Source organism: Scophthalmus maximus, chromosome 4 (assembly GCF_022379125.1).
Source record: "Scophthalmus maximus strain ysfricsl-2021 chromosome 4, ASM2237912v1, whole genome shotgun sequence".
Taxonomy (NCBI): domain Eukaryota; kingdom Metazoa; phylum Chordata; class Actinopteri; order Pleuronectiformes; family Scophthalmidae; genus Scophthalmus; species Scophthalmus maximus.
Window position 1 is genome coordinate 19,697,414 of NC_061518.1, and position 23,990 is coordinate 19,721,403.

The following is a 23,990-nucleotide window of genomic DNA, read 5'->3' on the forward strand; positions in this document are numbered from 1 at the left end:
AGCACCTCTTTGCCTCACCTTAGTTTGCCTTATTAGGCTTAATTTTTGGGTGCTTAGGTTAGCATTATTATTTGATCCCACAGAATCCATATTGCTGTTTGACCTCAGACTACACCTAATGCTAAAAAAACAGTTTTGTCCTAAAGCATTATTAATTTGTGACTCGGGGGAAGTTGTGTAGTGTATATCTGATCTATCTTTTTAAGCAAATCGCAAAAGCAATTCTATCATCCTTTCATAACTAAGGTGACTAATGTCTTTAATATCTTTCATTTTCATGAACTGAGCCTCCCCTCAAACTGTTTGGAGCACTCCTTTTTACAGTAATGTAATAAGTCACACCCCCTTGTTCTACCAATGAAATCTCCAAATCCACTTTGGTAACCCATCCATCTTACTTTAAATATAGACAACTACAAATCATTATGGAGGTGTACCACTGGAGAAAACAAAGTCTGTCTTGCAGCGTGTCAGTTGCAACAGCAGCAGTAGCAGCAGAAGCAGGAGCAGAAGCAGTAAAGTCCTTGGTTATTGAGTAAAACACAATCTACTCCTCTTCATCACGCTGGTGGTCTTCAAACAATCCTGGACCTCAGCGAAGCAGGAAACTTTGCCCAGGCTCTAATATCATGGGCGAACAAGAAAATCCACAGCCCAGAGGTAACTCTGACAATATTCTAATATCCTATACATAGATTTCATTCATTCATCTGGCATTACAAAGAACTGAATTCAAAGAAATTGACAAACAAAATTATTTGAACTGAATTTTTGTTGTTTATTGCTTTTTGTTAAACTCTGGACCCAATATTCTTTTAGTGAATATCAATCAGACTTCAGTTGGGGTTGGGTTTGAAGAACTGGAATTTCCTCCACTAAGGAGGTTATGTTTTCACCATGTCCTGGACAAAGGTGCTAATCGGGGATCTGTTTCCCAGGGAATAATGCATGAATCTTGATGAAAAGAAAATCAAGTATGTTTTGGAGACCGATTTCAATGAGTGTGTGCAATTTAGTGGGGATCCAACACCAGACCTAGTGGTTTACGAGGGATTTCACAAGGGGACTGTTGGGCCTTGGTGGAGGTATGCGCTCTACTAGGTGCCATTCTAGTTCAACATGGGCTAGTGTGGACGTTGGCTATGGGATTGAAGGTCTGTAATTGTGTCAACCCACAGCATTGCACAGTATATTAAGATCCTCTTCTGTTAATCACTGATCCACATTATAATGACCATCTTTCATCTTTATTGATGACAGTAACAAAGTGCAAAAGCATTTAAAACATCAGAAAACACCATTTTTGTTTTGTTTTTTTGCTAAAACCAAGGTAAGAAACGTTAAAGAAAATGTAAAAAAAAAAAAAATGTAAAAAAATGTAATTAAACAATACTACTGCGGTACTCTTGTCATGATTCCATCATGCAGCAAATCTATACAGCCTCTAGAGGCAACCTGTGCCTTTGATCTGTCTGTACCATGAGTAAAGGGACATGCAACATGGAGTTGCCATGACGATTATTTGGTCTCCACGTTGTTTAGTTCCCATGTATAGTCCTATAAAAAAGTGCTAAACCAAATTAAGAGTAATGTGTGCCTGCATAACCTACTTTCTGACACTCAGACCATACTATAGTCACATCAGACATAGTTACACTGAATACAAGTTGTGTATACATATATATATATTTAGGACTATATGCAAAAGCAATCTCTAAAGCACCATCTTCGGTCAGACACATTGTGCAAATTCATTTTTTTTTTTCAAATGTATTGCTCAACAGTGAAAAAAGTTAATCGATCAAAACTGATACATTTATAAAACTGCACTTAGTACCCTGGACATAGAAATCATTCTAAGCCAACATTTGGTGTAAAACAGCCTTTCGAAATCAAATTTGCATTAATACGGTAGCATCTCACAGCAAAGTATAGCACTGCGTTCAATGCAGTGTGGACATACCTGATGTCTGAGTTTTAAAAAACAAACAACAAAAAATATAAAACAATAAGACGGGGTACATATTGAAATAAATCTGCATCAGCATAACAAATACAATGTCAATATCACACAGTAATATCCAGTTGCCTATGTTGAGCCTGTGTAGAAGGTGAGGTGCCTTGCTACAAAGCTGGAGGCTGGTTATACAGGTTGGAAGGGACACGTCTCCCACAAGAGCGTGCACAGTTGCCAGGATAAAAAAACTTACAACAGTGTGCACTGCAGCGACCTCAAGCTGTGTATGATAATATGCCAATGTCCTCATGAGGCCAGACATCATTACGGGAATTAGCAACTTGCGAGAAATGTTTTGAGACACTCAACACCCGAGCCAGTCCTTTGTGATTTCTCCCAGCTTGACGATCTTCAAGCTGCTGTCTTCCAGTTTGAAATAGTGGTTGCCTTTGAAGAAGTAGCTGTAATCTGTTGAAAAGACAAGCGCAATGCGAGACCGTGTTCAGAATATGTTCTCAAGTTAATCATCCACTGCATGAAATCTGTTTGCGTAAACAAGAGAAAAAAATATAGTATCTTCTAATAACAGCAAAAAAATCCAAAGCATATAGATCAGCAGACAGTTTCAATCAGGCCTCGGGCGAGCTCTCTCCTAATTATGTCAATCAGCCACCTTACAGAGGCACCTCTGTGGAGGGGAACAGACTTTCTTTATATAAATGTGTTTGTTCACCGTGTGGGGAAGGGGCAATGTGACGCTCGCTGTACTGTGTTTATGTTCAGAGAGCAGTAATGGAAAAATCCCTGGCTGCTTGCCACAAGCAGAAAAATCTACATAATATCTCTAACCCTAAGGATACATGGCCGACAGTAACAGTCTTAGGAGGAAATTTCCCTGTATCATGCCTCAAATCGCCAACATTGACTGGATTTGTTGCCCTGCTCCCTAACAAGGAAAGCAAACTGTCATGTGTCATCACTCACAGAAAACTCAATTTTTCCGTAAGAGATTCAGTATAAAGCAGTTGCTCTCCAACTGACCATATCTTGTTCTATCAACATCAGACCACAGATGACTCCCTAACTTCCCATCTGCCACTGTATTTTCTATGTGTAGTCAGTTCCTGTAAACAGTTCAGTTCTGGCTTGAAGGCATCATCACTGCTGGCTGGGTTGCCGAGACAGAGGCCCAGAGCCAGACTTGCTGTTAGAGTAAACTTTATTTGTCTGCAATCTTACCAGAGGTAGGTAAAGCCAATCGGCAGGGAACCAGCACACAGCGTACAAGTCAGAGGACAACAACCTGCAAAAAACTCTTTACCCTTTCTCGCCTTAAGAGACTCAACCAAAGATGTGGGCCCAGGATGCCTTCTGATCATTGGTCAGAACCTGAACAGTGATCATTGTTGATTTGCTCTCCTGCGATTAGTACACAAATGCACTGTAGCTTTTGTTTCGGGGTATAAAAGGTAAGTTTAGGTTTGCATTTTTCATATTATAACAAAATGAGGCTGTCGCTGGTGACATGGCTCGAGGGTTGGCTGTGGCCCAACAGTCCGTCATGCCATCCATTTTCAAACAGATGTTCAAAGTTCAGAGAGGATGAATCCTAATGACTTTGATAAATTCCGGCCTTGTTCTCTATCGCCACCATGAGGTTTACCTTTTTGTTTATTTTTTGGGTAATGTACTGGATCCTTCAACTACTGGAAGGATTGAAAATAATACCATTTGGGGCAGATAACCATTAACATCTATGTCTCATTGTCATGTGAGCATGTTAGCAACTTTTGCTGCTAGCTTCTGGCAAGAGTTTCCTACTTCAAATCATACAGAGCATCTTCATTCACAGATTATGTAAAAATATATATATTCTTTTACCAATGCCATTAAGAGTGAAGGCAGAGTCAATGCCATCTGGGATCCCATTCCAGGAGTCAGCAATGAGTTTGGGGAAGCCAGCGTCCATTGTCTTGGTACTTTCATCATATCTGTACACACAAAACAGTAAAAGTAGATCATTTGATGAGTACATTAGAGTTTCCTCACATACACAAACACAAACTCACCGCTCATACTCCCATGGAGATAAAACAGTTAGTCGACAACAGCATGAAATTCCGTGTTGTGCAAGGGTAACACAGCTGTTGTGGTCAACAGTGCTTTTAGTTCACAAACTTGATCCAGGCGTAACCCAGGACTGGAAAATGAGGTGATGAAGCTAGGGTGTGTCAGACAAGGGTTATATGCTCACAAATGGTTTGCATTAGTTTGAGTCCTCACCTCCAGAATTTGTCCCCAGCAAAAAGATACGTCTTGCTGTTCTTCCTAAAGTTGAAGGCAGCGTCGATTTGGGCCAGGTCTGTGGGAAGGTCAAGGCTGGAGAGCTTCTTGGGGTAACCTCTCTCCAACGCATCTGCTTTGTAGACCCACATTTCATCGCCTAGGAGACATTTTTTTTATTAGAAAAGTAGAATAGTTGCTAAAATAACACTGAAGACATGCTGTACTGTTGGAAAGTATATTTTAAAAACACAGTTTCCCCCTATAGCCAAACCAGCTGTGCTGCTAATGTCTTGAGATCTATTACAAAAACCTCATTAGTATTCAGTAATATTGCCATTTTAATACGATGCAACAATGCATCATAAACCACTAATACAGAGTCCCAAGAGTGCACACAAGAGTGCCAACATTCCTGTTTCCTAATATTTCAGTTCATAGAAACGCCTAACTGTTAAGGGTAAAGCATCCAAATGGTGAATAAGTAGAGAAACCTCCTTTAATACTCATGGAAATGTGTGTTTCTCTGATCACCACAGAGCCACAGGGATGAGGTTGCACAGTTTATGTAATAAGACACCAACTTTGGGCAAGCTTTAAATCAGCTGTTGCTCGTCTTCTCCAGCATACCTGAGAAGAAGACTGTTTTTTCCTCCATTGGGTTTTCATAGGCAGCGTCTATCTTGGCAGGCAGGTCAGGCCAGTAGGTGGCCACTAGCATAGGGCCGCTGGGCTTGCTTCTGAAGTTGACCGACCTGAACAAGAACCTGGCAGATACATAATGAGTGGGTGAGCGATCATAAGGTAGATGAGCTGAGGATGAAATGTGAGTGAGCGTGAAAGAGGAGCAGAGGGGGTTGAGGATGAGGTGGAGAGAGTAACAGTGTGTGCATGTGTCGGTGAGCGAGTGGAGTTGGGGGTTAGTGCAAGTGCTTCACTGGCTGAGCCAGCCACAATGGCCTGATTCATGAGCATCTGGTTCTCGTTAGGACTAGGGCTGCCGACGCCAGCGGAACAAGACCCATCTTGCCCGGATTTCCAATTCGCAGCTGCACAACAACGGCAGCTTCCCAAACTCTTTTCCACTGACCTATTTTTTAAAAGAAAACCATCTACAGATTTCAAAGATAAGTTGTGATAATGAGAAAATGAAGACGAAACTTAAACATGGATTGCATACATACATCACCACATACAAGTTTTGTTTATGTGAGGATTAACGAGGGACATATTCCAATCTGAACCAATCATCTATTTTAGCTGCGTTCTTGTCGATCAGTTTGCTAAGTTTAGGCCATGTACCAATAATATCCCGAGGGCTTTATCTCTTCAATAAAGAGAGTCAGATTTCCCATCTATGCGTGATTCACAAGGAAACAATCAATGTATGCCATTTAGTTGAAATTTGATATTGATAACAGCTTCACTGTTAACTGTCCACCATCTTTGCACCGTTAGAGCCACAGTAAACTACTGCTAATGAACATCATGGTTCCCGTGACTCAGCTGACCTGCTCCTCTGACAGCAAGTTGCCCAGCCATACCAGCAGCCAGCCCAAGCCTCAGCCGCACATTTCCAGAAGCAAATCCATGCCTGAGCCTCAGGTTTTCAGAAGCTAGCCCAAGCATAAGCCCCAGGTCATCCACTCTGCTCCTGCATGAGGGGTCACTCAGTCAATGGTCAGGCTGACATCTTCACCTGATCCCTAGTCAGCAGTCCAGCCAGCGCCAGCTCTGGATATCCCGCCTGTTCTCCATTCTGCAGTTGGGCCAGCACCGTCTCTTTTGCTCAAGCCTGATCTGTAGTCTGTGGACCTGCCAGCTTTCACTGAGACCCAGCCTCCCCTGCTGTACCCTCCAGGGAGAACCAGCCTTCCCAACTATTCTGCCTCTGGAGAGACCATGCCTTTATCATCCGCCTTCTGTTGGACCTCCAGAGAGGTCCTGCCTTGGGTGACACCCTTCGGAACAATTTCACTAGTCAACCCAGCTTTTGAGCCGTCAATCCTCTCTGTCTCTTTTCTGCTTCTCCAGCTCTGTACCTGCCCAGTCATTTGTCTGTTCGCCTGTGATCCTTAGTTGCATTCTGCTCTGTGTTCACCAGCCCAAGGAATAGCAAGCAGTCCCAGGAAATGTAATGTCAAACAATTGTCATTGTCAGTTTTTATCAGCGGCTTTACAACTTCTAAGCAGGGTAGTCAACTTTCTTGCATTTGTGAGGAATTACACTTGCATCATGTACAGATTCAGATTGTGTATAAGTCTCGACTGACTTCTTTATTAAAACAATGCTAGTTTGTTTGGTTGTTGTAAAATAATTCACTAGTTGCTCTTCTGATCTTTTTCTAACAAAGTGGCTGCTGAATAAGTGTTGTGTTGTGTTGTGGGATCAAACTGCAATTTCTTTAAACATCATAACCATGTTTGTTTCTAGATCAACCAGGACTGGAATCCATAGGAAATGCTGTACATTGCAAACAGCCTTTGGCTGTGGCTGCATGTTAGGATACAAGCACATGAGCATGTGTTACCTCTGAGAATATTTGTTCTGCAAAATTACAGTCATAAATACACAAGAAACCTAATTAGTAGGTTGGCCAAAGTTCTACGAGACAGACTTTATAATTGGCTTCCCCTTAAGCCTCCAGACAGACAGACACACTCTAATGCTGAGCTCGGGGAGGGCTACAAGCATTGCTCATTGCATCATGTCAAGATTTGTCCTACATCATAAATATTGCTGAGCCAGGAGAAAAAGGGGGAGTCCAATTTGTACAACGGAAGGGTCTAGTGAGCATTAGCCCTGGAGCCCAGGGGGCAACGCTCTTTCTTCTGATGCTAAAAAGCTTAGTTGGTACCAGAGCGGGAAAGGGAGAGGAAAGGTCAGAACAGCAGGTCAATACTGAAACTTTACTAGAGTGATACTATACTGTACATTCATTTCTGTGCCTTGAGCGGACTCTGTGCTTAAGTTCTCTCCCTTGCCTTCAGATGAGTGGCTCATAGTTTTCTCATGAATTGACACATTTTCACTAATAACTGAAATTCAAGCCATGTCAAATTAATAGTTGCTTGAAAATATATAGTGCAACACCTTATGGTTGAACACTAGTGTTAACAACAATGGTTGTTAGACAGTGAGCTGCTGAGCAAACCATTGCAATCAAGTATGAACATCTGCTGAAATAGGCCAAGTTGAAGATAAATATAGTAGCATAGTCCCATCTTTCAACAAGAACATCGGGTACATAATGATTTTCACTTCTATTGGTACCTCAAAAGTATCTGGATGGCATAGTTGAAAATCATAGAACAGCACAGTTGATGATCAGGTATGTTTATCTGTCTTTTTTCACAGTTGTGACTTGGTCTGATGCTTTTGAGAGAATACAGCTTCAGACCGGTTGGATTTCCAGCAACAGAGCCAAAGTTTCATGGTCCACAGAGCACACTGTGAGCCCATGTGCTGCTCTGTCGATCACTGCAAATGTGCGGAAGAGATCCACGGCAAGGTGAAAAGCAGGAACTGTGAGCAGGTCTGTGGCTTGTTTCCCTAAGTCCAGGTTCTTAGGGGGTTTAGGAGCAGGCAAAATGAAAGAGTACACTCTTTGGTACAGACGTCTGCTCACCTATTTTTTTAGGATGATTTTCCAAAATGGCCATGGCAGATATACAGCTCAACTAACCTTGAAATGGCAAGGAGTCAATATTGCGCAGAGCATTTCGAAGCATTAACACATCATAACCAACCAAGTATGCTATTTGTGTTTTCTATCAGTCACATTTCCCCACATTGTTCCCTCAGGAGAATTTGACTGTAACAAACTTCAGCTGTTGTTGAAAATGTTCCCCCATATATATGGGGAAATGCACTGACTCACAAAGACCGCTGCACTGCACGAGGGTCAGCCAGTATACACACTGTAACCTTACTCCACTTTGGGTTCACTGGTGCCAGCGGAGGAGATGACTGTAGACTGTGTTTATGGCTGATGACTATTTTGGTTGTCACTGCATGCGTAGACAAATAGTTTGTTTTTCCCTCTTACTAATTGTCACATCACAGAACAAGCATCTAAACCACAAGCTTTAAGTGGTACAAGACTGCAATATGAGAAACAATAATTGACAGGATACCTTATATCAAATGGGGGGGGGGGGGGGGTTTGTGGGGAAGAATATTATGAAATCCAACTTGTGTAGGCTGCCTGATTTCACTTGCCCAAGTCATAAAGCCGCAAGTAGGCTATTGGGTTTTGTTTGTTTTCTTCCCATAGATCACAGAGGGGATATTCTGCCAGACTCTGGCAGTGTTGCAAGTTTTCGAGAAAGTCAAACATGGAGCTAATGGAAACATTGCGGCGAGCACATTCAAACATCATGATCAAGAGCATTGACTTTGGACGGCTTGCCTGTTAGTGCTCCTCGTGGCATATGCACCAAAACAATATTAGGACCTCCTGTTTGAGGTGATTACCTGTCCTTGAAGAAGAAGGTCTCTCCTCGGATTTGTGCAACAGCGTCAAAGATAACTGGCTCCTTACAGATGTCCATTGGAGTGACTGGACCCTGAGTCGGAGACAGCGGCTTGTCTGTGGACCCACCTGTTAAGAGATATACCAGCATATTTCGTTTTTTAATGTATTAATTAGACATATTACATATAACATAGTGCAGTTTGTTGTTCTTGCATTAGGCACACATGTCATTTCATCTCACCATAGAGCTCCTGGATGCCTGAGATGTCATCGTGAGAGAGTCGGAAGTCTTTGGTGAAGGTGTAAATCGGGGCCATCAGTGCTCCGGGGTCCTGAGAGTGCTCCAAGCCAAGGGCATGGCCGAACTCATGAGCTGCCACCAGGAACAAACTGTAGCCTGAAAAGGTGTGACACAATGATCAAAAAAACCCGAAAAGAACGATCTTCATTTGAAGGTTGACACAAGTCTGAGTGAATAAGGATTATGAATGAATCTTTAAACACTTAAACAAATATACAACCTAAATTCCCTCATTAAACATTACATTCACCATGTGGATCACTTGCACTTGTTCTCAAGCATAACCTGTGCAGTTGTTACCGTCAGTGAGAGATTGCGCTGTTTCCACTTGCACATGCTTTCAGATATTTTCATCAAATTTTTATTTTTACATATTTAATGTTATTATGTGGTTTTTCATTGCTGTTCTTCTCCTTGTACTAAAAGTGCTTATTAGTTTTTTTTTAAATTTGTTTTGTTATGCACCAAAATACCAAAGCAAATTGTATTTAAGACCTACTTGGCAATAAACAAGATTTTTTTTTTTCTGACGGACAGTCTGGGTAACTAATACATAGTTTTTTGTAAATAAATTGTCTGGCACTCGTTCCTTTGTCCTTTGTGGCAAATCAAGGTGGCTGCTAATCCCACAACTACAGCAAGAACTGTCCACAAATACTACTGGTCCATGCCTTCATACCTTGGTCAGGACAGAAACCCCATTTGCGGTCATCATCATAGCTTTTGGTGCTTGCGCACCACATCTTGCCGTCACTGCGTCCAGATGCGGTGCAGGCCTCGTATGTGTCTCCCAGGAAGGTGAAGGGGAAGACACAGGGGCTTCCCTCTGCGTTTCCTCCAACTGTTGACAAGGCTGGAGGCAGGAACGACAAAAGTCAAACTGAAAAAGTCAAAGTGAAATGTGCAGTGACCTCAGTTCACCTCACTGTCTTATAAGCTCATTCATTTGCCAACGTTTTCATTTCCAGAGCAATTTGGTCTGTGTAATCATACTGTGAAATCAGCGCAGATGATTGAGAAGAACATAATGAAGGCAGCCGGCACACAACATCAATACCTGGGCAGAACACCAAGTACCACCAGCCCAAATTGATTTTCTCTCAGAGAGATCATTCTCAATTTGGCAAGATGGTTTTTGCGCTGTTATAAACAGAGAAACATTTCTTATTCAGCACAAGCTATCGCACAAGGCCCTACAACAAAGCTACATTCCCAGTCAATTAGAACCAGAGGAAAGCCCCAGTGGCTGTACCTCTCTGTCTTACTCACTTCTTACTTCACTGCTTCAGCCCTAAAACCGGTCCCACTGACAGAATGGAAAATAAGCCCTGCCGCTGCACATTAAAATACTTTCGTAGGCATTCGGCAGACCACAAGCAAGACTAAAAAAGCCCGACTGGTGGATTCCTGAGGACCTAGCACATGACAGGGCACCATGCAATGCACATCAAGATATACACAGAGGAAAATGCACTATTTGCTTTTGAAAAAACACATGAACAGGACACATAAACTGACAACAGTGTAAACACCCACACACACCCAAGCACTATTTGAGAAGAAGTGTCCTCTTATGTGATGAGCCCAGTCGGATATGCAGTAACAGAAGTCGGTGTATGGCACCACCTACCCGTTTCAGGGCAGAACCCGAAGGTTTTGTCACGGTCATAGTCCTCAGTAGTGGCACACCAGCGGTAACCGTCGTCCCTGCCCTGAGTGGTGCATCCGTCATACTTGTCCCCCTGAAAGGTGAAGGGGAACTTGCATGGAGAGCCCTCTGCGTTGCCAGCCATGGTGAATAGCACTGCAGAACAAAAGGTAAACGAAGAATAAGCTTCAGTTACAACCACAAACCAACAACCATAATTAAGAAAGCGAGGACAATTGACCTTTTTTTTTTTTTTACATCAATAGAACAGCTTAACGTAACAGGCGGCTCCAGGCGGCTTGTGTTCCCATCATATGAAACAACTTACAACATGTGTACCCTGGCAGTTTGTTGTTATGGGCATGTGATCATGGTAGTACCATGGACAGCAACGCAACACCGATAAACAAAATGTTTGACAAAGCCCAGTCTTCTAAAGTGGGGCAGTAACTTGGAAAAGAAATATTCCATACTCCACTCCGAACAAAAAAACACAACAGTTTCCTGGCACACGGTCCAACCTACTTTCTCTCTGTCCAAAATCAGCAGAGCAGCTTTGCATATGGCATTAATCTGATATGAAGCATTGCTCTGCCTCTGTGGGAAACACTGATTCTGAACTACTTTGTGGTTCTGTGGTTCTGTTAACGTGCAAGTAGGGCAATGCTGCTGAGGTCAAGTGGGGCCACAAGGGTGCACAGCAATGTGGACACATAGTTGTTAAGAAATGTTAAGGAACACTGCGATGCCATATTATGTACAGTGGATGCCGTATGATATGTCAAAAATAAAGGTGCACCCCATGACAGACTTACATTCATGAGGGCAGAATCCGTATTTGCCGTCTTCATCAAAGTTGTAGGTGGTGGAGCACCACAGGAAGCCGTCGTCACGGCCCTGGGGCGTACAGCTGTCGTACTCAGTGCCCATGAACAGGAAGGGGAACCTGCAAAACTCCCCGTCAGCATTACCGAACTTTGCCTTCACCACTGTGAAAGGAGAAGGATCATGCCAAAGCTTATCAATGATATAATAATTCCTTAATATGCTGCATTGCTGTCATGCCTATAAAGGAGAACATGGGAGTTCAGCATGAGACCCACTCAAGCAAGTAGAACGTTTTGCAAGTTAACTTTGATACTGTTGGGAACCAAATGGAAACAAGTGGTTATTTGAAAAACGTTCAGAGAGCAAGCTCTCCAAAAATGTCCAGTTCAATAGCAAGGTTCTGTATAAGCAATAAGCAATAATGGTATAAAGCTTTGATGTACCAAACAAGTTCATTCCAATCGGTGTGATAGCTTCAGACAAGAGGATCTGAATTCTGAATAATGGGAAGTGCATGAAACTATCTGGGTCAATGTGCAAATATAAATAAATGCAAGGGGTAGATATTTTTTTTTCTTTTTCTCTTCAGCCTCCAGATGGCTGAGATTATTCATACTGAGTGCCAGAAAACTGAGAGTTAAGACAATTAAAACAAAGTGAGATTTGTGTGCTCAATGTTGAAGCTGGTGCCCTGTCATCTCAACTGATATGTACTAGAGCTGCTACTTTGGAGGTTCCTTTCATTTGTCGAGAATAAAATGGTGAACTCTAATCTATCTCTTGGCAAACTGATTCAAATTGTAGTGCACTAGTGGACAAACAGTGGAGCGTTTCGCAATAGATTCACGTTTTGCCAATACAGTAGTGTTTCTCCGTTACCTTGGCCCTCGCCCAGGGTCCACTGCTCATCATCATCAAAGTGGGAGTCACCGCCGATTCCTGGCCCCGGAGCGAAGGCGTGAGCCAGGAGGCCGTCTTTGCCGTCAAAGGGGTAACCGTCTCCGTGCTCTGTCGACGACATCGTGGATGTTAACGAATCAAGAGAAAAATCAGAAGCCATTTTCTTTTTTTTGTCCATCGCCCATCAACTGCTACTGCTTTAAGCTACGACGTGAGCCAGTAAAACGCAAGGGAAGATGCTTTTAATAGGAAATTAAACCAAAAAAAGGTTAAAGAAGTTGTGACATTTGTGTGTATATTAAAACATCAAATATTTCTTACTACTTTTATACTTTTTTCAAAGTGTTTATCTACAACTGCTGAATTCTTTCCGGACAGCGGCGTCAGCTATGGCCCAGACTGAGTGATGTTATTATAACGACCATAATTCTCATCTACCTAAAGTGTTGCTGGTTATATTATACGGAGTGTGGAGTCACTGTGATAATCAAAGTAATTACTGCTCCTTCACCATTTGTCAACAAGGCGGTGAACTTCAGTTCAACTGTTTCTAAACTTTGGGACAATGCTCCTCCTGAAAGTGGTTGGGCAACTTTACTCAATCATAAGTTGGTTGTGGGAGACGTGAAGATCTGAGTTGCGGGTTCGTGCTTGTCTCGCTGCACTTCTCGCTACACTCTCTCGTCTGTCCACGTGGCATACCATTGCGGCCAAAGTTAACCATGATGTCAGCCTCTCCGTCCATGATGCGGGTGAATGACAGCGGGGTGACGTCGCTCCACACTTTGAAGGCTCTGAAGAAGGCATCGTTTATGACCTCCTCGTCCAAATCAAGAGAGTATCCCAGAATTCTGCGGGGTAGAGCAGAGCGTTTCATTCAAGGCAAGCGATTCGAAAACATAAGACAAACAATGCGAATGTGATCAGGATCCTCGGTCAGTGTCACATTTTGAAATGTACGTATACGTATCAATTGGTCTTTTTCTTTCCTTAAGATCATGGAAAAGAATCCAGCCAAAGCCAGACAACAGCAAATGAGTCATGCGGGCAAAATACTTCCTGAAACAATGTTCGGCCACAAACTCTGTTCTGTGCCTGTCGAAACAGTCCCTTCTCCAAAAAGGCGTTCTATGATCTCTAAGTTGTTGTTGTCTTTGGCTCGCAGTCGTGCCTGCAAACACACGGGGCAGACGGGCTGGAATGATCAGGCCACACAAAAACCGTTGATATAAATGAACCCATTCCACATTGTTGTAAACCTCAAACGGGGCAAAAAACAAAAAGGGCCTGACACACACTGTGTAGGAATGCTGGAGTTCGCAAGACACAAAATGCAAGCGCTACACGGCTGTGTGGATGGGGGTGGGGTGGACCGGAGTATGGGGGAGGGCGGGGGGGTCAGGCGGGGCCAAGCTGTGGTCATGTCTCGAAGACAAACAGGCTCTGGCCTTGGATTTCTACTTTTGTGCACTCGTCAAACTCCGCCCTGGCAGTCAGATTGAGACGAGATGATGGTGGTGTGACCGACTTGATCTAAGAAACATCGTCATTCCTCCACATTTATGGTTCGATTTATGCACAGCATGCCGAGTGGGGTCAACGTTATTTGACCTCTCTGTGATATAATATATCATGTCCTGATGTGGCACATGAGATTCCCCTACAGTACAGGGTGCTGGGTCCCGTTTGTCATGTTATTGCCTCATTTTACGAACCACGCAGTTAAAACCTCCGCGACGGAGCGCAGTAATTCAGATTCGGAAGGAAACTGGGACCCACTCCCACCATGAAATGGCCCCTCGCAGGAGGTCACTTGAACACTTAAACGTACAGGACAGTCACAGAGCCTCTGCAGAAAGACCGGCCCTGTTATTTCCCTGACCTGTAGGTGATGTCTTTCTTCTGCCACTTGGGCTTCCTGTGGAAGAAGTTGTAATTGGCCACATCTGGGACGCCGCAGCGGGGCTTTTTCATGGTCTCAACAGTTTGGGCATCGATGTCTCCGGTCTCTTGCAGGGAGAAGAACTTTTGCATTTTCTTCAGCGTGTCCTTGAGCACCACGAGGTTACATCTGTCTTCCGGGCATCCATAAAACTTGTTCAGATAGTGCTGAGGGGGAGACGCGTATGAAAAGGGTTATGGTTAACAGTATTTCTGTTGAATAAGTGAACTACATAGGAATAGGTACATAAATAAATGCCATGGGCTATAGAAAGCATTCCCTGGCAAATCAGTTAATTCACAAAACTGACTGACCCACTTGGAGTTTTTTTTTTTTTTTAGGAAAAACAACCAATAAACTCACCAGAGCCACTTCTTTGTCTGTTTTGGGGATTGTGTCGTCTCCGGGGAACTTGATAATCGGCGAGGGGGCAGCATAGGTCGCCTGGAGGACGATGAACTGAACCAGAAACAATTTGAGAACCAACCGACGACGACTGAACACCGTCGTTAGACCCATTTTCCCAGGTCAACGATGGCTCGAGTGTGTTCACTCCGGGTTGTGATCCTTCCTGCGGCTCAAGCTGCGGTGCCTCTGCTGCTCCCCCCCCCCCCCTCTCTCTCTCTCTCTCTCTCTCCCTCTCTCTATGTCTCTCTCTCTCTCTCCCTCTCTCTATGTCTCTCTCTCTCTCTCCCCTCTCTCTCTCCCTCTCTCTCTCCCTCTCTCTATGTCTCTCTCTCTCTCTCTCCCTCTCTCTATGTCTCTCTCTCTCTCTCTCCCTCTCTCTATGTCTCTCTCTCTCTCTCTCCCTCTGTCTCTCTCTCTCTCTCTCTCTCTCCTTCTCTCCCTCTCTCTCTCTCTCTCTCTCTCTCTCCCTCTCTCTATGTCTCTCTCTCTCTCTCTCCCTCTGTCTCTCTCTCTCTCTCTCTCTCTCCTTCTCTCCCTCTCTCTCTCTCCCTCTCTCTCTCTCCCTCTCTCTCTCTCCCTCTCTCTATGTCTCTCTCTCTCTCTCTCCCTCTCTCTATGTCTCTCTCTCTCTCTCTCCCTCTGTCTCTCTCTCTCTCTCTCTCTCTCCTTCTCTCCCTCTCTCTCTCTCTCTCTCTCTCTCTCTCTCTCTCCCTCTGTCTCTCTCTCTCTCTCTCTCTCTCTCCCTCTGTCTCTCTCTCTCTCTCTCTCTCTCTCTCTCTCTCCCTCTGTCTCTCTCTCTCTCTCTCTCTCCTTCTCTCTCTCTCTCTCTCTCTCTCTCTCTCCTTCTCTCTCTCTCTCTCTCTCTCTCTCTCTCTCCTTCTCTCCCTCTCTCTCTCTCTCTCTCTCTCCCTCTGTCTCTCTCTCTCTCTCTCTCTCCTTCTCTCTCTCTCTCTCTCTCTCTCTCTCTCCCTCTCTCTCTCTCTCCCTCTCTCTCTCTCCTTAACGGGACGTCCTGCAACTGGGATCTATGAACTTTTCTCAGTTCTGCTTGCACAGCGTCTTTTCTCCCCCTGATGTTTTCTGCGCAGTCTCCAGGTTGGGAAGGGAGAGGGGGGAGGGGGGGGCACAAACACAGAAATAACTTCATGCTCACTCATATGGTCGGATTCCTCGCTGTCTAGCTGCCTTTTACTGGAAATCTGCAATGGGTGAAGGGAGATTGTGCAGTATAGGGTGCCAGCTGACTGAGGCTATCTAACTCCCAATATTTCCAATGGCTCAATGAAACACTGTTAGTGTCAAAACACATTTCAAGTGAAAAGTGTTTTGATGAAATAGCCATTTTGCACGACTGTGTCCCCCAGAGTTTTGCATAATGACGACAAAATGTTTGTGATGTGCATTTTGCACTATTATTATGTATGTAAATCCTCCCCCTGTTGCTCTTAGACACTATAAACAAAATGTCTTTTTCTGTTTTTGTGTCACACACGTACTGTCGGTACAAACTGTACGGTGTTGCCTACAGTATATATATATTTGTTTACATCTGTTTGTTACAGTGTCCCTGCTCCACCCTGAAGCAGCACAACTACATCGCCATTGCAGGCACGGTGGTTTGAAGACCATACAAATTCATTGAAGAAATGAATCATATGTTGCCCAATATTCATTATTAATGCTCACACTGGACGTTTTACAGATGCAAAACCCACAGTTTTGATATAAATGTCCATGTGTTGTATCACTTGACCAACACGACAGCGACACCCAGCGGCGGACGGAGTAGACAATATTTAAAGTGCCATGATGACACCTGGTGGCAGGACAGTGAATCACACGTGACCATAAAATCCCACACATGGTGGATATTTATCCCGGTCTTATTTTTTAGCTTCTGATAACCATAATCTATGTTTAATTAAATCAAGGTTGTTTTTTAAAATAAAGTACCACTTATTTACTCCTACACCACAATTATGAATTTGTAAGAAATGTCCAACCTTATGAAAACTGAGATTTAAGAATGAACTTCTCCACATACACTTGGACAATTAAAGGTCTAGATGTAGGTGGAAGGAAAAAGAGAAGAGCGAAAAGAGTGTTCAGAGGCATTAATATTTGCAAATGACATTCATGCAGAGGATGCCAAAATCATCCCAGTGCACTGGAATCTGGGCTTTTAGGAACATTTCCAGAATTGTAAATACAGCTCATCATCTCTGCTTGACCTAAATCAAACTCATCTTTCATTCATATCACATTACACGTGTGTTAAACAGATGTTTTAAGTGTGTTTTAAATATGTCCTACCTCTGTCCTCACGTAACTCTGGGGAAGTGTGTGATGTTGCCTTGAACTAATTATCAAGTGTTGCATGAGACCATGCTGCAGATCACTGACTCATCACAGACTCAGTGTTGTTTCCAGTAAGAACTGATGCCTTGTTACCGCCAGAAATTCAGAGCACTGCGTGGTGACTCATGGCTGCTGATTTAGAGACACATTTGGAAGAAAAATACAGAGAGGGTCAAGGATGTACAAAGATAATGATGGACAGAGTGAATTGATTGAGGTTTCAGCAGAGCCATCGGTATCACTGCCCTCTGGTGGCTGACACAAGCCTAGCATCTCTGTTCTCGAGGCCCCTGGAGTCGGTCTTCTTCACTGAGTTTATGTCTACCGCATAGATTTAGGATTTACCCTAACTCTCTTTGACGTGTCTTTGTTGCTGCTTTACTCTGAACAGCACACGAGAGCGGCCTCTTTAATAGAGAGAGCTGAAGGACTTTCTTTGCAAGGAGATCTGACAGATGGAGAGCTCACAAACAGGATTTTGTGGTATTATCTAGCAAAGCAATTTCCTCTCCCTTTAGCTGGAGTACAGTTAATTTTTCATAGCCGGTGCGGCTGCTGGTGGTTGCAGAGTGAATTTAACATCCATTTGCCAACAATATCCAGGGCCTGTCACTTTGGAGCAGCAGCTTTATTTCATGCACTGATACTTGCTGCCATCTCCTCTAACTGACACACTCGCGGTGATCCCTCGCAGAGCCGGGGAACAGAATGGCTACCTATTAAATGTACATGGGCCTGCCTCTCCGAATAGGAAACGCTGAGATGTGAAAAGTTGAGCCACAGCTACAGTAATTGAATGCCTCTGTGCATATGAATGCAATTTTGACACGCGAGTGGCGTAAAGAGATTGAGATGATAAGGTTTGATTTGCATGTAAATTGTTTTCTTCTTCTATTCTTCCCCCCCCCCCCCCCCGCCCCTGTTGAATGCTTAAGCTTTGTCTAGATTGGAACACCTCACGGTGTGTGTGTGTGTGTGTGTGTGTTGATTGCAGTTGCGTCTCTTCTGATGTATTTGTTTCTTGCTGAAGTGGCTGATTTAAACACAATCATAGTTTTATAAAAGGCCTTGCACTAGCACAGCTGATTTATACTTCAACATTTACACCCCAACGTAAAAAACCCTACATCACCTTCATCATAAGCAATTCCCTCTTAGTTTGAACGGGAGATTTTCTCCATGTACTACAAATGCAACTGGATGCAAAGCTACAATATGCTCGCTCTGGTCCTACAAACTCGTGTAATTAATTATGACAGCGAGTGGGCTTCCTCCCGCCCTGCCAGCATGGCCTCCTCTCGCGACGGGGAATGGGACATTCTGGACATGAAGGCCAGTCGTATCATGGCTCTCCAGCTGGCCCTGGATCTTCCGACCCTCTTGATTGACCCTAGTCCAGCTGAACAGACCGCAGCCCTGGATGTCACCCTCTCCCCCTCACCCTGGCCCTCCTGGCTCTTGCAAGGACCCAGACAGATTCTCTGATGGGTCATCAAACCAAACTGCCCGTATGGCTGGCTGGCACCAAGGTCATGAATGACAAACGGTCCCGCTGCCCCCTTTTCACTCCAACCCAGGAGCTGCCCCGAGTGCTCGGGAGGACAACGCGTGCAATGTTCAGTGGTGTTTGGTCAGACTTGAATTGCACAGTTAGCTCGCGTGTGCAGTTAATTCTGACACAGAGCGCTTCAGAATCAGTCTGTCGCCATTGTTTGTTTTATGCGCTTGGCAGGAGTAATTAAGCAATGGTTGCTGAGTAAATGAATGCAGCGACGGCTCCGTCAATAAATCTGTTTCAAGATAACTTAATTTGGCTAAGCACTGTGTTACAGAATACTGTGACACATATTATATCACTCGATTTGAAGCATTCCGGTGATGAATTATTGAACATAAATCCATTATCTCGAACATGCTTTATTTATGAATGCACCGAGACACTGGAGGACTTTAACACTGCAGGATAATTATTGTTCCACATTGTGTCACCACTCCTCTCTCAGATGCAACCGCCAGCGCAAACCGCAGTGAATCACACAATTGCGACTTTTGATTGACAATGTGTGCGAGCGCCGGGCCCAAAGCGACATTAGCCGAATTGCTTTATTTAATGCTTTCTCCCCCATTCTGTTTCTCCTTTAGCGCGCCTTGTAAACACTGATGCAATAATGCATTCCATTATACAGGGGAGAGGAGACGAGTGTCTCCCGTGGCTCCCCTCCGTCTCAATAATAGGTCAACAGCTGTACTTAAAAAATTAATCACATTCTTGGCAGTTGCAAAGGTTAGCCGCGACGCTCCGAGACGCAATATTGGAAGCTCAGATCAGCGGGCCAATCTCGGCGGAGATGAGGAAGAGTTGCCTTTGATGAGTACAGCATGTAAATGATTTGTGTGTGTTTATAGGACACGGGGCTGGCCCTGCCTCGCTCCAAGACAGCAGCCTCGGCACCGCTGTGTGGCTGAGGCTGGCAACAGCAGATGGAAATAAGCGCGAGAGGGGAGGGCTGACCCGACTACAGCACTTCACTGTTTGTACTCTCAGCAGAATGATTCTCTTTCTTTCTCTCTCTCTCTCTCTCTCTCTCTCTCACAGCCTGTCTGTGTTTCACTTTGAACCCTCTTTTACTGTGTGTGTGTGTGTGTGTGTGTGTGTGTTTTTTATGCTTCTTTTCTTAAAGTCCGGATCCCGTGTTCTCATGTGATCTGCTTTGTTTCTTGTGTGTTCATCTCCGAGTCCATTCATATTTCAGTATCTCAAATGTAATGTAGCATATCTTTTCAGAGATTTCCCCTGCACTACTTTTCCGCATATCCTCGGGACTATCAGGTTGAATGTGAGCTTCATGAGTTGTAGACAACTAAACAGCTTGTTTGTTAATCCTGTTGTTTCCTGATGGAGACATTATCAGCATGTGTGTGTGGGTGTGTGTGCATGCTCGCCTGTGTGTGTGTGTGTGTGTGTGTGCATGCTCGCCTGTGTGTGTGTGTGTGACCTTTTAAGAAATTCAAATATTGATGCCTTTCTCACATCAAAGACAAATTACTCTCAGAGATATCCTGAGGTATGAGGACACGCGGATGAAATATGCATGTCTACCTTGGATTGCTTTTAGTAATTCTGAAATATTCAAAGTGGTATTTTTGGTTCCTGCTTATTGTGCGCGGGCTGACATTTGGGGATGAATTTTTCAGCTTCTTCATCTGCTTCGGCCGTCGCAGCTAATGGATAGCCGCGACGAGGCAACGACGTTGCAACTTGAATTGCTGGGTGAAAACAGAATACTGCATGATGCAGGTGTCTGGTGCCGCCGACAGCTCTGAGACCTGTGCAGCAGATTAGCTATTACGTTGTTTGCACACGTTGTCTTCGGAAACTTGTGTACGTCTCCCCGTCGCTTTTTGCATATGAATTAGTGAGACCTGGGATAATTACTAGTCTGCCCCACCGTTCTTCCTTCACTGGGACAGTTTATCTCAACACATTTTGTCTGATAATCCGGCGGTCCCACCACAGCCATAGTTCATACAAAACACCAGTTTTTTATGCTAATGGTGTGTGTTTCTTCCTCTCCTTGGAGTGTAATTAAGAATAAGAAAAACAATCAGAAGATAAGTAATAGTCCATTAAAGGAGAATGAGGATAGTGTTTCCAAAACAACACAGAGCCTTTGGGAAATCAGATTCACTATCATTTTCTCTCACTCATTAAGAGAAGAAGAAGGAGACGGCCAGGTCTGGCAACACCTCGACGTCTCCGGATTTGAAAACTGCCTCGTCTCCCTCTGACACATTTCTCTGCCGTGCCGTGTCTCTATCTGCAAGAAAAGAACAGTTTCGAATCAAAGTCTCTCATGAAAATACCATGAACCAATCCGACGGGGGGGCCTGCAGTGACTCGTCCCTCAGGGTTGTTCAGAGAAAGTGTAATACACCCAGGTTATCAGCTTTAATCAGATTACGGCACAAAAACAGGCTCACGGACTAAATTTGATTTGATGCCTATCTTTCTGCGTGCCCACTTTACATAACACGGCAAATTTCAACAGATGGACTTCATTTTTTTCCTCCCTCTCATACATCAGGCGCACTTGGAGCCGCTCAAACAAATCACCTCGGTCACCTCACCAAACCTGCTTCCTGGAAGATAACGGGAATACCTTTTAGAGCTCAACGGGTCATTCTTTTATTATGCTTTTAGTCCATCCGTCACAAATTCCAGACAAAAGTGAATTTCCTTTTCCTTGTCAATAACAAGCTCGATGTCACCTCTGAAGGTGAGGGAGCGTGATTCAATAAACCTTTCTTTTCTTTTTTCCTGACCCCGTGTCACCTTGTTAGTAAAAGAGAGAGTTGAATTTCAGTTATTTCCCCCCCTCTGCCAAGCATCCCACAGGCGTCCTAGAAACCCACCAGATGATAACCCATTTTGAAAGCTCTGATAACAAGGCTCGTCAAATGAAATAAATCGCTTTAGCTGCCGCATATAAAAAAAGAATAGACTGGCACATTTGTAGGGATTGATTTTGGTTTATCGTTTATGACCGGTGTTGTGCTTACAGTCAGTGTTTGTGACACCCAATGATGTTTTGTTGGGAGAATTTGAAAGAAAAAAATGAAAAGCTTTTCATGGTGTGTCCGGCGTCGAGTCTAAGCTGCATGAAAACAGCTTTGTTGTGTGATGCGGCAGGGTGCGTGTTGATGTATGAGCCGTTATTCTGCCCATACGGAAGTCGTGCCTCCTCCCATTGCAGCTACCTGTGATCTGAGTTCCGTTGGAGGGCCGTGCCTGCCTGCAGCCCACAGGCCCCCCCTGTGTTTTAAGCATCGGATGGCACGCACGCACGCAGCCGCCGTCCGTGTTTGCAGGATATTGAAAAAGACCTTTGTCCGGAAGCTGAGGCCCACCGGCCTTTGGGGAGCAGTGGTCGTGCCGCTCCAGATCACCATATCACCTTTCAGCCTTCATCCTAATAAACAACAGTCAGACGTCTGAATGGCGATACTCATGCAACAGGCTCCTTTTGCTTTAAAAAGCTGTACTTTAAAAACAGGCAGCGAAAAGACAAGCAATCTCCTGGTCTCCGTTTGATTTTCCACTGGACTGTATTTATTGCCGTATGAAATAATAAACTGTATGAACACGTGGCAGGTGGTAACATATCTTCCTGAGTGCTTTGTGTTCGCCACGTTGAAATGGGACTAGAAATGAATCACAGCACAAGGTAGATCGGGTGCCATTACTATGCAAACCAGATAGATGGCTTGCATTTAATTTATATATCATTCCCTAAAGAATCATTTTTATTACCGGGGATCTTGGTCTGAATATTTTGCCCTATAAAGAAATTAACTTTGTCTCTTTGCTAAGTACACCAATGCATCAAGCCATTATCTCCGTGATAGATGAATCATATTCGATATTATGCAAGACAAATGTATTCATATTGCATATTTTTCTAATTTTTCCTGTCCGACCATCTGTGTGTCTTACGTCTTACCAAGATTAATCTGCTGATCCTATTGGGATAGAGGGCAGGTGTTTTCCCCCAACACATAACAGTATAGGAGCTGATATCAAAGTATAATCCACCACATTATATTTGAGATCTTTTTAATGTATCAGGGACAGTATTTTCCACAACTGGGCCGTATTCAGAACTGATTTATTCTTTATTATTTCATGTGTGTGTGTGGGTGTGTGGGTGAGACTAAGCAGACCGTAGCCATATGTAGAGCATTGTGATTATCAGTGGCATATGAAATATTACGTTTGTCCTTGGATCAGTGCGTTTAATCATTTAAGCAGAATGACCCTTGAATGGATTAGAGGGAGGAGGGTGCACCGGGAGATACCGAGACCTGTTTGGCTGCGGAGACATGAGGGCAAAGGTCGCCCTCCGACATGGTCACCGTTGACCCAGATCCCATCCATCCGTCATCATCTACAAAGATCTGATGATTATTTTTTTCCCCCCATCAAATTGCTGCATTTAATCTCACTAACACCTCCCTCTGCAGCAAAGTGGCTCTGGGTGATTTGAGTCGGACCATGGTTTACACAGACAACGCTCACCTCGCGTACTGTCTGGCCTGTTATAGCCACTGTCTTACACGTGCCCTCCTAAATTCTCTAACGTAGAAACTGTTGTCTCTCCTAAGGTGTTAGACGGGATGAGTGGATGCTCGGGCAGATTGCAAACTAGTGTTAATGATCGGCCTGTCAGGCAGGATCTGTACTACTTCATCTCCTGGTCCTTTTCTGTACGAACACGATCAAAGCAATGTAAATGTGATGGGGTATTGATTTCTACAGCATTTCTCGCACTTACATTTCTCCCTTCACTGTTGCCCACAGCTTCCATGATTCACTTCTCTAATCCCAGAACTTTTGTCATTAAAACAACCTGGAACAGTAAAGAGGATCTTTTCTTTTTTTCTTTGGGCTTGATGTCAAACAAAATACAAGCGATGGTGTCTCATTTTATGTTATTTTAAAATCTTTTTTTCTTTTTTTCCCCTTTTTTAAATCTGTATATCTCATTGCGGACATGTAACTTGTCAATAGAAGATCAGCGGATTAAAGAAGATACAGAGCTGTAACAGATGGTTTGCTATGATGTGTCCTAAATGCTAATCCTGTCAACATTTCACACAGCCAGCTGTGACTGATATATTATGACATATTGTAGAAGATAAACTCTGTTTGGTGGTTATTGTTATCTCTGAGGACAAATAACCCCCCCTCTATAAAAAAAAAAAAAAAAAACACAGGACAAGGGAGAAGTGTAACTGATGCTGTTCTGATCGAGAAGTCTGCCTGAATTCGGTTGAATCCTTTTTACTACTTATAAAGATTTTTTTACTGGGCAGCAATGAAATCCTTT

The 23,990-nt window shown here is 43.8% G+C and overlaps 1 protein-coding gene across 1 annotated transcript; it reads right to left on the bottom strand.

Moving 5' to 3' along the window:
- Positions 1–1,231: 1,231 nt before the first annotated feature.
- On the bottom strand, positions 1,232–14,941 carry mmp2 (matrix metallopeptidase 2). Its single transcript, XM_035627805.2, has 13 exons — positions 14,701–14,941; positions 14,278–14,504; positions 13,098–13,246; positions 12,375–12,503; positions 11,483–11,656; positions 10,650–10,823; positions 9,699–9,872; positions 8,960–9,115; positions 8,718–8,844; positions 4,871–5,007; positions 4,241–4,400; positions 3,839–3,948; positions 1,232–2,425 (listed from the first exon to the last, which is right to left on the bottom strand). Exons 1-13 carry the CDS (start codon positions 14,854–14,856, stop codon positions 2,322–2,324), a joined length of 1,977 nt encoding a protein of 658 aa, XP_035483698.1. The 5' UTR covers positions 14,857–14,941; the 3' UTR covers positions 1,232–2,321.
- Positions 14,942–23,990: the final 9,049 nt, after the last annotated feature.

What these genes read in the sequence shown, in the direction of transcription:
- mmp2 (XM_035627805.2), bottom strand. Translation starts at nt 14,856, where the DNA reads ATGGGTCTAACGACGGTGTTCAGTCGTCGTCGGTTGGTTCTCAAATTG. An exon ending in GACCCTGGGCGAGGGCCAAG is followed by an intron (nt 11,657 to 12,374) that starts GTAACGGAGAAA and finishes CTCCTTTCACAG; the next exon opens with TGGTGAAGGCAAAGTTCGGT. An exon ending in GGGTTTCTGTCCTGACCAAG is followed by an intron (nt 9,116 to 9,698) that starts GTATGAAGGCAT and finishes ACACCTTTTCAG; the next exon opens with GCTACAGTTTGTTCCTGGTG.